We start from the raw sequence: 13778 nt of genomic DNA on the forward strand, positions 1-13778 counted from the left end.
CTAGTTGGAGGCCAGTAAGTAGCCAGTGTACCCTGGGGTCAATACTGTGTTCAGTCCTGTTTAACATCTTCATTAAAGATCTGGATGAGAGGGCAAAGTGTACCCTCATCATGTTTGCTGATGATGCCAAACTGGGAGCAGTGGCTGATAGGCCAGAGGGTCGTGCTGCCATCCAGAGGGACCTGGACAGGCTGGAGAAATGGGCTGGCAGGAACCTCATGCAGTTCAACAAGGGGAAGTGTAAAGTCCTGCCCCTGGGGAGGAACAACCCCAGGCACCAGTATATGCTGGAGGCCACCCAGCTAGAAAGCAGCTTTGCAGAAAAGGCCCTGGGGGTCCTGGTGGAAACCAGGTTGAACATGAGCCAGTGTGATGGTTTTGGCTGGGATAGAGTTAATTTTCTTCATAGTAGCTAGTATGAGGCTATGTTTTGGATTTGTGCTGGAAACAGTGTTGATAATACAGGGGTGTTTTAGCTATTGCTGAGCAGTGCTTACACAGAGTCAAGGCCTTTTCTGCTTCTCACACCACCCCACCACCGAGCAGGCTGGGGGTGCACAAGAAGTTGGGAGGGGACACAGCTGGGACAGCTGACCCCAACTGACCAAAGGGATATTTCATACCATATGACGTCATGCTCAGCAATAAAAGCTGGGGGAAGGAGGAGGAAGGGGGGACATTGGGAGTGATGGCGTTTGTCTTCCTAAGTAACCGTTACGCGTGATGGAGCCCTGGTTTCCTGGAGATGGCTGAACACCTGCCTGCCAATGGGAAGTAGTGAATGAATTCCTTGTTTTGCTTTGCTTGCATGCACAGCTTTTGCTTTCCCTATTAAACTGTCTTTATCTCAACCCACGAGTTTTCTAACTTATACTCTTCCGATTCTCTCCCCCATCCCACTGTGGGGGGAGTGAGTGAGCGGCTGTGTGGTGCTTAGTTGCTGGCTGGGGTTAAACCACGACAGCCAGCAATGTGCCCTTGCAGCAAAGAAGGCTAATGGTATCCTGGGCTGCATTAGGCAAAGTATTGTGCATGCATTACCTTGAGGGTGACCGAGCACTGGCACAGGTTGTTTAGAGAGGTGGTGGAGTCCCCATCCTTGGAGATATTCAAAAGCCATCTGGACATGGTCCAGGGCAGCCAGCTCTAGGTGGCCATGCTTGAGCAGGGGGATTGGACCAGATGACCTCCAGAGGTCCCTTCCAACCTCAACCCTTCTGTGAATCTGTGAGAAGATGTTCTGGCTGTCAACAAAAAATCTTCATGAAAATTCAAGACAGACAGACTCTTCTCAAAAGGGAGAACAGGGATTTGCTAGGCCTGCATTGAGATGGTTGAACATCTGAGCCAACTGTCTCTACATCAAAAAACAAAAGAACCTATCATTTCAGCAATTAATATCATTGTAGCTTTTGACATCCTCCCAGTATAGTTTAAAATCTTGGCATACTGAATCTATAAAAAGCATGTTAGGTACACAAAGAATTCCTGAGAAAGATGGAAGGAACAGAACATATCTTTGGATTGCAGAAATGAGTACTGTGGAAGAATGAGATCTATTTAAGATCTTTACTGTTGGGGGGAAAAATGAGGCAGTGGCATACAGAAGCCCTGGCAGATAGAAAGGGTTCTGGGCTGCCAAGGAAAGGTGAGAAGGGACGCTGGGGCATAGAAGGTTCTTCAAGTAGACTAGGAAGGTGGTAGAGGTGCAGCAGGGCAGTAGCACAAGCTCAGCTACAGAAGCAGCAGCATCCAACCCTCCTGCAGCAGGAAAATAATGCATTTAATAGGTAAGAACTGTTTTGCTGGCTGCCTGTCCAATGACAGGTATTGCCCTCTGCTGCTGGCTGTTTGGGCAGCTGAATTGGTACGGCACACAACTGCTAAGGATGAAGTCATTTTGCCACAAGCATTTTTCTTGTGTGAGGCAGAACACAAGATTAAACAAAACTGTTTTGACTTATGAAAGCCAGAATGGGAAGGAGCCTCGTGGGCCAGAGGGAGTTTAAACCTTTTTAAAATTATTTTAATTTAAAATTAAAAGAACAGGAATTACTTTAGGCTACAACAGTCTTCAGAATTCTGAGATTAACGGCTCAGAGGTCAATTGTTCTTTTGGTCTTTTGTCAGGATTTAGAGTTATACTCGTTACCATCATTCCCTAATTCTGCCCAAAAGGGGAATATTTCAATTAAGCTGCTTTCAATGGTTTATTCTTTTACAGGTATCTTCAAATGGCATCCAGTCCACTCCCTTGAATCTTGCAACTTACTGGAAATGTAATGCTAGCACTACTGATGTGAGAGTGGATTATAAATACAATCCAGAGTCTATGAATGTGCCTAGTATGCTGTCTGATGTCCAGGTTGTAGTACCAGTAGATGGAGGAGTAACAAACATGCAATCACTTCCACCTGCAAAATGGTAATATTAATACCTTTCTTTTTATTATTTCAAATTCATTTCAGTGTATTCATTAGTGTCAGCCTGTCAGGGAGGTACACTAAAACTAACCCAAACAAAGGACAAGCTCAAACAACTTTATTTCACAAAACAGCCAAAACCACATGACAGAAACCAATGAGAAACAGGGGTAAACCAAAATCAGTCAACACTGATAACATTTAACACATAACAGGTTCGAGGTGTCAGTCGGGGTATTGTTACTACACGTCAGTACACACGAGAATGATGATCCAAAGTGCGCGCACACGCTCACTCACAAGGGGGGGAAACTCTCTTCCTCTTGTGGGTACCCAGAAGATGTAATTGCTCACCCGGGGCGGGGGGGGTGGGCTCACTCATGGATATATCCAGAAGAAATCACTCACCAAAAGGAAGTGAGGGCACTCAATACTGGGAAGTTTCCTCAGGCAGCATCCCAACCCAAGGGGAGAGGTTTCAAACACAGACCCATTGCTCTGAGAAGACCACTCAAAGGGGGTCTCCGGTGGCGCCCCATTTATACCCTGGGTCGGGTCTGAGCTGTGGTTGTAATTGGTCATGATCCACAAGCTTCTCTGAGCCAAGGCACCTCATTGGCTGTGGACCCTGTCTGGTGACCGAGGGGCTCCGCTTCTCCTGCTCCCCCTACCAAGGGGTGTATGGCGCCCTGGTGGGTGCATGATGGTCGGCACTTGACCAAGGTGTGCACATGTCGGCAGGCACAGTAGAGCATAAAAGGTGCGAAAAGTCAGTGAAAACCATGTTAAAAGCCTTGATCTTCGGGGGGGGGGGGGGGGGGGGGGGGAAGGTGGCAGAGTGTACCTGTCACAGTCTGAAAAATTTCACTGGAAGAAACAGCTAATTTTTTTCCTCTTGATAAAATGCATGGTATCAGATGTTTAGGACATTTTCTGGTCCAAAACAGATCATGTACAGCCAATTCACATAAACTAAAATGAGACTATATGCACCCATTCCAACTGTGTAATAATACAAACCTTTCTGAATACAAGCCTTTCTGAAATTTCCAATGTTTGCTTTCTTTTGGCCAATAGACAGGATAGATATTTTTAATAACGTGATTTGAAACCAAAATATCTTAATGGTTAAAAAACATTATATATATATGTGCATGTGTGTCTATAAATATATCCATATATATAGATTATATAGAGAGAATAGAAGAAATGCAGTTCTTAAAAAGATTTCTTGATTGTTCTAACTTAAAAATTAGCTTCTAATTTAAATAGTTTTAAAAAAAACAAACTTCAGTAACTGAGGAGCTCTTCATAAGCCAGGTAGCATTGTCTCTCAATTCAAGTGTCGTGCTGATTATTATCTGGCTTGCTGCTACCTGCCACCACCTTCTAAGCCTGCAGACCATTTACAGCAGCACTTGAAAGTGAGACGTGTCTTGGATAACTATGTTTCTACAAGTTTGTGAAAACAAGCAGAGGGTAGCAGGGCTAGGCAGAGCGGGACATCCCTGGAGCAAAAGGTGAGCAGAATTCGATCACTGTGCCTGTGGTTTGGCAGCACATAAGTACTTGCCCAGCTGTAACGTAATTCCTGGACTGTTTATTTCCAAGAGGAACAAGAGGGTCTTTTTAACATGAAGGTTAAGAGGGCAAAGAATACCAAGTTGAGGGAAGTCAGGCTTTGTTAACCTTATTACTTATAGATCAGTTTACCTTATAAAGCAGGGTTCAGAAATAAAATAAACCTGGTGTATTTATCAGAAAGGTTCTGATGTTTCTGGAGGCAATACATTTAAATGTGTTAAATAGACAAAGTGGTAATACAGTATCATTTTAAGTGGAAAAAATACTGGCAAGACTGAATCTTTCTTGACTTGGTATTTCAAGGGAGCAATACTTTTAACCAAATCACATTAAGCTTATTGTGAGCAAGGGCAGGTTTGGTATCCTGCCTGCACAACTTGACTAGAACTTTTGGTGAAGCCAGTCTCATTCCTCCCTGCTCAGGCTTCTTCCACAAACCCTTCAGTAATGAAACCTGAGTGAGAGCCAGAATGCCCATCCAGAATACCTAGTGTTAGCTAAGGAAGACTCAAAACTTAGTGACAGTTCCATTGCAGATTCATCAGAGTAAGGGACTCAAGCCCAGGTATTCTTTCACCTAGGCAACTACCCAAGGCCAGAATTTTGAGCCTTGAAAGCTGACAAAAAAAACACAGTCATGTCCCAGGCAGCTCTAGTATGTGTCTCCTGCTATATGTTTGGTCTAGTGAGTTGGGTGGTGGGTTTTGGGGGTTTTTTTTTAAGAATAAATGTTTTATAATTCGACCTCCTGCAAGTAACCACTACCATCTATGCTACTTGTGTGAGCATTTCACTCCTGCTACACCAGTACTTCTGCCAACTAGTTTTACTAGAATGGAAATGGAATAAAATTCATACAGCCAGGAGTCTCACATAGGGGAGAGCAATCAATATTGCTCCCCCTCATACCATCGTCATGAAGCATAAAGACCCAGCTTTCAAACTGCTTCCAGCATGTTTGGCCTTTCCTTACCCTTTGAGACCACAGAGGGTTTTGAGTTGTGAAGCGGAGCCATAACCTGGGCATAGGACAGTGTTAACCGTATAAAAAGATGGTATGTACATCTTAGATGTGGTGCTTGAGGACATGGTATAGTGATGGACTTGGCAGTGATAGGTTAACGGTTGGACTCGATGATCTTAAGGGTCTTTTCCAACCTTAATGATTCTATGATCTGAGCTCTGCTGCAAGCTCAGGGGCAATGCAGACATACCCCTCTGTTTTCCTGTTTGCTTTGTATAGTTTTCCACAAACTCACCTTAAAATGATCAAATATTTTTATAAACCTCCATTGAGAGATGTAGGTTATACACGCATGGTCTGTAAGGTACCAGGGTAAATCTAGGGAAATAATATTCTAAAAATTGGTGCTTATAACTAACCTACCTTTCCCTTACAGGAATGCAGACCAGATGAAAGCTTATTGGAAAATATCTAGCATTTCAGAGAAGTCTGAGAATGGAGGCAAGTTGAACTCTTTTGTTTTGTTTTCTTGTACAGAAAAATGATAACAGTAAAAAAGCCTCAAAAAGGCATTTTAGCTTCTATGTCCTCATGCCTGTTTACACTTTCTGTATCCTGTTTATCAGTTCACCTTCTTCTCAATGAAATTCCTCCTAAGAGATTCCATTAACAGCGAGATGTAAAAATATTAACTAATTATAAAAAGAAAAATAGTGAAGCCTCTTGAAAGCAGCTAGTACCACTAAAATAGAGTTTAGACTGAACAAGGAAATTATTACATCAATGCTATTTGGAAATGAGCAGTTATTCAAAGTAAAATATGTTTAATATGTGTGTTCTGTTTTTCCACACACTGACAATTGAGATAAAGTAGAAAGAGGTAAGTGGAAGAACTGGGGGGGGGAATCCAAAAGTCCTTTGCTGAGATAGGCTCAACTATAGATGATTCTTGACCAACATTTTGAGGGTTTCTGTTTTGACCATATATGACTCCAAGAAAAAAATACATCTATGCACATCTGCTCAGAGTGGTAATTTATATAGCATTTTGTAAGGTACCAATAGTTGTCCTCTGCCCAGCTGCCTTTCCCTGAGGTCCAGTTGATGTCACAGCCCTTGCAGCCTTTGCAGATGCAATGTTTTTCTGAAGCAGAAAAACAGGAGCCAAATGGAGGCATCTCATCCAAAAAGCCTCTGTGGAGAAATGGACTTGCAGTGTAATGGAAAGGCCTTTGGCCCTGTTAAGAATTTAGTGAAGGGAATTATGAAAGCACATATTTGCTTGTAAATATGACTGGTTTCATATAGGAACCACAAGCCTGGGAAGGGAAAACCTCTTCTATTGCTGCAAAGGCTGCAAAGCTGTGGTAGTCATTCAAACAAAATCAGAGAGAATTTGATCCGATAGAAGTTATTGCTGTAGTCTGGTGTACTTTATCATTCACTGACCTCACAGTTCTTTGCCATCTGTCTTCCATTATGATTCTGTAGGGATAGCTTTCTCTTTTTTTCCTTTACCAAACTGTGGAGCTTCTTTTAAAAGAAAAAATCATACTAAAACATGAATGCAGCCAGATAAAGAGCTACTGCACACCTGCAGAGCAGCATAAAATGGGCTGCCAGTGATGCAGATCACGTCTTGTGTGTGTTCAGTAGACTTGCACATATCCCACTGCTTCTGCTATATTCCCTTCTCTTCCCACCATCTTTCTTCCCCTTTTGTTTGAGTATAAACACTTAGTACTCACAATTCAGTGTTTAAGAGGAAGTAATACTATGCCAGTCTTACGCTTATGGAAACAAAGGGAGAAGTTGCAGAAACACTCTTAATATTAGGAGAAATGTCTTGAAGTCCTCCTTATTCTGGTGTACAGAGTGGTAAAATGTTTTGGTTTTTTATGTGCCAGCACATTATGTGAGCTGTCAGTTGCAGACAGAGATAAAACACAGAACTAACTTTGAAAGCACTTGAATATATGAGTTTCCATACTTACAGTGGAAAGAAGTTCCGATTTACCCAAACTGTGACAGACCTACTGAAGAAATGAAATGGACTTTAAGCCAAATTTATCAAGAACAAGCCATTGCATAAAACAATTTCATCAATTCCTGCTTTTACCCTAGTAACATTTCAGTTACTAACTTTCCTCCTCATTTAGCAGTTCCTACTGACTAGTTGTTTTAAAGAAGTAAAAATACTTGAATTTCACTATTCTATTAATTAATTATTTAAATCTCTTTTTTTCCCAACATATTTTGCAAGAACAAGAAAAGACTTGTTTAAGAACTAGAAAAAGAGACCAGCAGTAATGTTGGGTTTTTTTAAAATGCCTTGCATTGACCACAAAGGTGTACTTAAAGTAATTTTGAACTATTGCTACTTTATAATGGCACTGAAGTGAACTTCACCACAGTCTATGAAAAATCAACTCAAGTTTTTTGGGAAATGTATTTAATCAGACCTTGTCTTTATTAGAAAAATAAGAATTTCTTTCCTCTGGGTACGTTACCGTTCAGCTGCATTTCTTCCAATGGTTTTGTTCATGTACATTCATCCAGACAGATAGTGACATTTAAATATTCTGATGTACTTTCAAATCTGCTAATGAAAAGTACTACATACAAGATAGACCAGCAAGCATAAATGATGATTATAGGGAACAATCAGGTATTTAATGTAATAAGAGATTACCAGGCTGTCCGATATACACATTCTTCTATGAGTATAATCTTGTAGAAATGTGTATTGCTTCTCTCTAAATCATTCACTAGTCACTGTCTTAAACAGAGTATTGGAAAAAAAGAGAGTTGTACTCTCATCTTTTCTGAAAATTTATATAGGACTGCCACTAGGAATAGGTCTTAAAGATCACCATGTTAGTTCTACTCCTTACTACTAAAAATTTTGGGAGATCGTCTTGGTCTTGCAAAACAACCAGCCTTTCAGTTTTGTTATTTTTATAGGTTCTGGATCCCTCAGGGCAAAATTTGAACTTTCAGAAGGACCCAGTAAACCAGCAACACTTGCAGTGCTATTCATTAGTGAAGGAAGCACCCTTTCAGGAGTAGATGTAGAGCTAGTAGGCACTGGCTATCGACTTTCCCTCCTTAAGAAGAGATTTGCCACTGGTAAGACTCCAACATGCTTATATATTCAAATTAATTTAATATATTCTATAGTGCTAAATTATAAAATATGAAACTGTTAAATAAGTGATGCATAAATACTTTTCCTCAAAAACATGGCTGAAAACTGTTTCACTTTTGTTTTTCCATACTGTTTCACTTTTGTTTTTCCATAGTTAGTCAAACTGCTCCCAGGAAAATACTGACAAAATCTGTTTTATCTACTGAATGCAAAAAACCTACCTTTATTTTTCAGGACGGTATATGGCAGACTTCTGATGAACCTGTGGAAGTCATTGGATCAAAGGAGTGCAAGAAGCTCACTCCGCCCTCTATACTTTTCAAACACTATTTTAGCATGCATTAATTTTTTTAAAATGTTGACCTACTTTGAGGCTGAACTACAGAACAGAAAATGCACTTTTAAAAGTCATTTTGCAAACTTTTTATTACTTTATAATAGCACTGAAGTTAACTTCAACACTGTCTGTAAATGATCATCTGCAATATTTGGAAAAATTTATTGAAATTTTAGTAAATTTATATAGATGAAGTCAAAATAATAATCAGTAGTTGTAATGAAAGTATGAAGTTGTATTTTATACTGTAAACATTAAACCTAAAAATGTAGGAAAGCAAGTAAGAAATATTTGAGCTTTCCATAAGTAATATTAATTTTTCAGATTCTTTAATTGCCAGTTTTTAAAGAAAACAGAGGCAAAGTCTCACATAGTTCTTCCATCCACTTGTGCCATAGAACCAGCTGAGTTAGAGATGTATAAAAAAATGTAACTTGATGCCTGTGTATCATATATTATTAACATGTAAGTTGTTTTATATAGTGGTTTTTTCCTAAGTGCAATGTGTTACAAAATTGCAAAAGACAGAAGAGATTTACTTCTGCAGTTAGTAAATTTTATGGGTGTTGTGATTGTTTCAATCAATGCTGTAGATTTAATTTATTTTTATATGAATTGCATAACATTTGTGCCTTTAAAAAAAAAAAAAACAAACAACTGTGCCTATCCACTTTGTTATTCACATGCCTCAATTCCTTTTTCAAAGTTTGGCTCTTCATCAAGAAAGCATGGTGTTTGTATAATACATACAACTTGATAAAAATTCCTTCGACTGGGATTTAGAAAGCAGATTTGCAAAACTGGAGATGATTGTTTTAAAAGAGGTTTAAAATACTGGTTTACTTCCTCATGGGGAAATTGCAATAAATGCAGCTGTAGTAAAGGGAGATGCATCATGCAGGACTTTTTGAAACTTTGAGATAGTAACTTTAATGTCACCAAAGATGAAAATCCTGAAATATCACAGAAGATGGTAAAAGCAAACAGCATTTCCTTTCACTTAGACTGCAAGTCTTTGGAATTAAAGTGCTTTGAGGGTTGTGTGATGTGAATGTAAACATAGTACTTTGGGAGGAATAGCATTTTAGAAGGGTATTTTATAGCAGCAAGATGACAAGTACTGCCATTTCTATTATTTTAAATTTTATCTAAACCCACCAATTTTAATATTTTTATTGTCATCTAATCTGCTTGCCACAACCTTAGCACAGGGAAGTGACACAGCAATAACGTCTTTTAAAGCAAGTCACTAATTTAGAAAATCTTTTATGTATTTGTATTATCAAGTGTTTTTTCAATGCTGAAATCAAAAGTATTGGGGCAAAATAATTCAATAGCCTACAAGTGGGAATTTTATATGACCATTTTGAGTATCAGTATCTATTTCAAATTCTCTACTAAAACAACAAAACTTGCTTGAACTAATTCATTCAAAACCAGTAATGAATTGGACTGCTGAAGCTTTACAATAAATTAAGCTTTGTAGAGGCTATATAAATTCTAATGTATACTACACACTTTTGCAGATGAGAGTTCCATTATTAGCACTAAGCACATACTGTACTGTAGATTTGATTGGAAGAGTATATTTGGCTCTTAACTTGCTAATCTTATTGAATGGTAAATTTCTAACTCATAGAAAATGGTACAGTCTTTTTACTGAAATCTTAATTGTAATCTGCTTTGCAATCAAACCGTGTTTAACATGACTATTTTATTAATGAAAACCCAAAACTGCATTGCTGTTTTTAATCAAGTGTTACTTTCATTTCTTAGTTAAATTAAGTAGTTATGTTTCAGCACTTTTAAACTAGGTGATTATACATACATTTGTATTGGGTGCAGGTTACAATTTTGAAGCCATACAAGCTTATATAGACTTTTTGTAAAGAAATTAAAAAACAACGTAAAAAGTACATGTGTGTGTTGGATAAGAAAACCATATGTAGCAAGCTGGTTCTTGCTTGTGTATACAGCACTATCCATTGTAGCTGCCTCCTAAGAAAATTAATTTGTAAACACAACTCTAAAGGATCTGAATTTTTATGGATTGTTACTACATTGGATCGTAAATTAGAACATACAAGTTTATCCTACAAAAATTGTAAATATCTCTGATTTTTCATAAAATATAAATTTTTAAAAAATTTTGCACCCATAATAAATATGTAATGTATAATTTAAATACTGATTTATATTGCTTATCCTTTCGCATTTAGTCCCACAGAGCTTCTAAGCAATTATAGAACAAAACTATGCCTGTATTGAACATTTTTAAAGTGTTAATTGATTTGTAAGTAAGTGATAAGTAGTAGAGATAATCAGTACAGGAAAGACATGGACCTGTTGGAGTGGGTCCAGAGGAGGGCCACAAAAATGATCAGAGGGCTGGAACACCTCTCCTATGAGGAAAGGCTGAAAGAGCTGGGGTTGTTCAGCCTGGAGAAGAGAAGGCTGCGGGGAGACCTTATTGCAGCCTTTCAATACTTAAAGGGGGCTTATAAGAAAGATGGGGACAGACTCTTTAGCAGGGCCAATAGCGATAGGACAGAAGGAAGAAATTTTTTACAATGAGGGTGGTGAAACACTGGAACGGGTTGCCCAGAGAGGTGGTAGATGCCCCATCCCTGGAAACATTCAAGGTCAGGCTGGATGGGGCTCTGAGCAACCTGATGTATTTGAAGATGCCCCTGCTCATTGCAGGGGGGATGGACTAGATGACCTTTAAAGGTCTCTTCCGACCCAAACCATTCTACGATCCAACCGTTAACCTAGAACTGCCAAGTCCACCACTAAAACATGTCCTCAAGCACCACGTTTCCCCGTCTTTTAAATACCTCCAGGGATGGGGACTCAACCACTTCCCTGGGCAGCCTGTTCCAATGCCTGACTACCCTTTCGGTGAAGAAGTTTTTCCTAATATCCAACCTAAACCTCCCCTGGCGCAGCTTGAGGCCATTTCCTCTTGTCCTATCACTTGTTACTTGGGAGAAGAGACTGACCCCCACCTCACTACAGCCTCCTTTCAGGTAGTTGTAGAGAGCAATAAGGTCTCCCCTCAGCCTCCTCTTCTCCAGACTAAACCACCCCAGCTCCCTCAGCCACTCCTCATAAGACTTGTGCTCTAGACCCTCCACCAGCTTTGTTGCTGTTCTTTGGACACGCTCCAGAACCTCAATGTCCTTGTAGTGAGGGGCCCAAAAATGAACACAGTACTCGAGGTGTGGCCTTACCACTGCTGAGTACAGGATGACCATCACTTCCCTAGTCCTGCTGGCCAAACTATTCCTGATAGAAGCCAGGATGCCATTGGCCTTCTTGGCCACCTGGGCACACTGCTGGTTCATATTCAGCCAGCTGTCAACCAACACCCCCAGGTCCTTTTCTGCCAGGCAGCTCTCCAGCCACTCCTCCCCCAGCCTGTAGCGTTGCATGGGGTTGTTGTGACCCAAGTGCAGAACCCAGCACTGAGCCTTGTTGAACTTCATACAGTTGGCCTTGGCCCATCGATCCAGCCTGTCCAGATCCCTCTATAAAGGCTCAATCCCCTCATCCCAGTCATTGATAAAGATATTAAACAGGACCGGCCCCAATACTGAGGAAGAGGCAGAACCCATAAATGAGATGGTAACCATCCGATCCCTGTACCTGAGTGAGCTGCGAGATATGCAAAAAGATTTTGTGTGGGAATAAATGAGATGATAGTGTTTTACTTTGACGAGATGCAGCTGTGCGCTTGAGGCTTGTTACAAACAGGTTCACAGGAATGCAGCTGTGGCCTTGAGGCTTGTTACAAACAAGTTTGTGAAACTTAGAGGCAGAAAAATAAGGATGAGATTGGATACATCCCTGAAAGAGGAATTCGCGTGCACCAGCTTGAAGAACCAATAAGTAACGCTGAAGAGATGCGTGGACGCAAGACAGTAGCCAATGAAATGGGTTTTGCTTGCTCGTGAACACTAGATCATATTATAAAAGGGATAGGTTGTAGAAATAAAGTGTCAGTGTCATTGTCATTGTCATCGTCGTCGTCGTCATCTTCTTCGCTTGTCATCTTCGCTTGTCTTCGCCTAAAATCATACGCAGAGTCCGTGATTAATTGCCACAATTTCGGTCGTCGTCCAGGTGAGCACATCGTCACCTGGCTGCTCCGATGCTGGGATAACGGGACCAGTAGCCTGGAATTAGAGGGTAGGGAAGCCAAGCAGCTGAGATCCCTTTCTAGGGAAGCAGGCATTGACAAAGCGATTGGAAAAGGGGCAAAAGCCCTCAGCCTCTGGAGGCGACTCCTGTCAGGCGTGAAGGAAAGGTATCCCTTCAAGGAAGATGTTATATGTCACCCAGGCAAGTGGACCACCATGGAGAGAGGTATCCAGTACCTGAGGGAATTAGCCATACTGGAGGTGATTTATGGTGACCTGAACAACGAGCAGTTATCCAAAGATGCAGATGAAGTCAAGTGCATGCAACTCATGTGGCGGAGGTCTGTACAGAGCGCACCATCATCGTACGCAAACTCATTGGCAATAATGACCTGGAAAGATGAAGAGGGACCAACGGTGGATGAAATGGCTGGCCAACTCCGACAATACAAAGAAAGTCTCTCTTCCTCCCTACAGGCCTGCGTCTCAGCTGTGGAGAAACTGTCCCAGAAGGTCCAGCAACTCGAAGAGGATATATCCTACTCCCCACCTGTACGGACCAGTATCTCAGCCATTAGGAGTAAGCGTCCCTCTGCTCAAGAGAGAAGATATAGTGGATACACACCACGGGCCACCCTGTGGTTTTATCTGCATGACCACGGAGAGGAAGTGGGATGGAAAATCTACCTCGACCCTAGAGGCACAAGTACGTGAGTTGCAAGGAAAAATAATCACACAAGGGGGTTCTTCCAGGAGAGTTGCGGCTCCAGTTTCCAGTGAGCAGCTCCCAGACAGGGTAGAAGGGCTGATTTTGTCTCCGATCCTAATAAAGGGATTTTTGACTCGCATTTACAAGAAGTCAGTAGCGAATGCTATGACCAGGACTAGAGGAGCCCTGCCTCCAGCCAGGTGGAGGAGAGGGACAATCGGGTATACTGGACTGTGTGGATTCGATGGCCTGGCACATCCGACCCACAGGAGTATAAGGCTTTGGTAGACACCAGTGCACAGTGTACCCTCATGCCATCAAGCTATGAAGGGGCAGAACCCATCTGTATTTCTGGAGTGACAGGGGGATCCCAAGAGCTGACTGTATTGGAGGCCAAAGTAAGCCTAACTGTGAATGAGTGGCAGAAGCACCCCATTGTGACTGGCCCAGAGGCCCCGTGCATCCTTGGCA

The 13778-nt window shown here is 41.2% G+C and overlaps 1 protein-coding gene across 1 annotated transcript in view; it reads left to right on the plus strand.

The window, feature by feature from the left end:
* Positions 1–8597, plus strand: part of LOC309601828 (F-BAR domain only protein 2-like) — a 108625-nt gene extending 100028 nt beyond the window's left edge. The window contains exons 21-24 of the mRNA XM_082335003.1: positions 2225–2424; positions 5408–5472; positions 7936–8100; positions 8354–8597. Of these exons, the coding sequence (XP_082191129.1) occupies positions 2225–2424; positions 5408–5472; positions 7936–8100; positions 8354–8376 (453 nt within the window). The 3' untranslated portion in view covers positions 8377–8597. The remainder of the gene's footprint in view (positions 1–2224; positions 2425–5407; positions 5473–7935; positions 8101–8353) is intronic.
* Positions 8598–13778: the final 5181 nt, after the last annotated feature.

The sequence above is a fragment of the Platalea leucorodia genome (assembly GCF_965183815.1).
Source record: "Platalea leucorodia genome assembly, chromosome: W".
In the NCBI taxonomy this organism is placed as follows: domain Eukaryota; kingdom Metazoa; phylum Chordata; class Aves; order Pelecaniformes; family Threskiornithidae; genus Platalea; species Platalea leucorodia.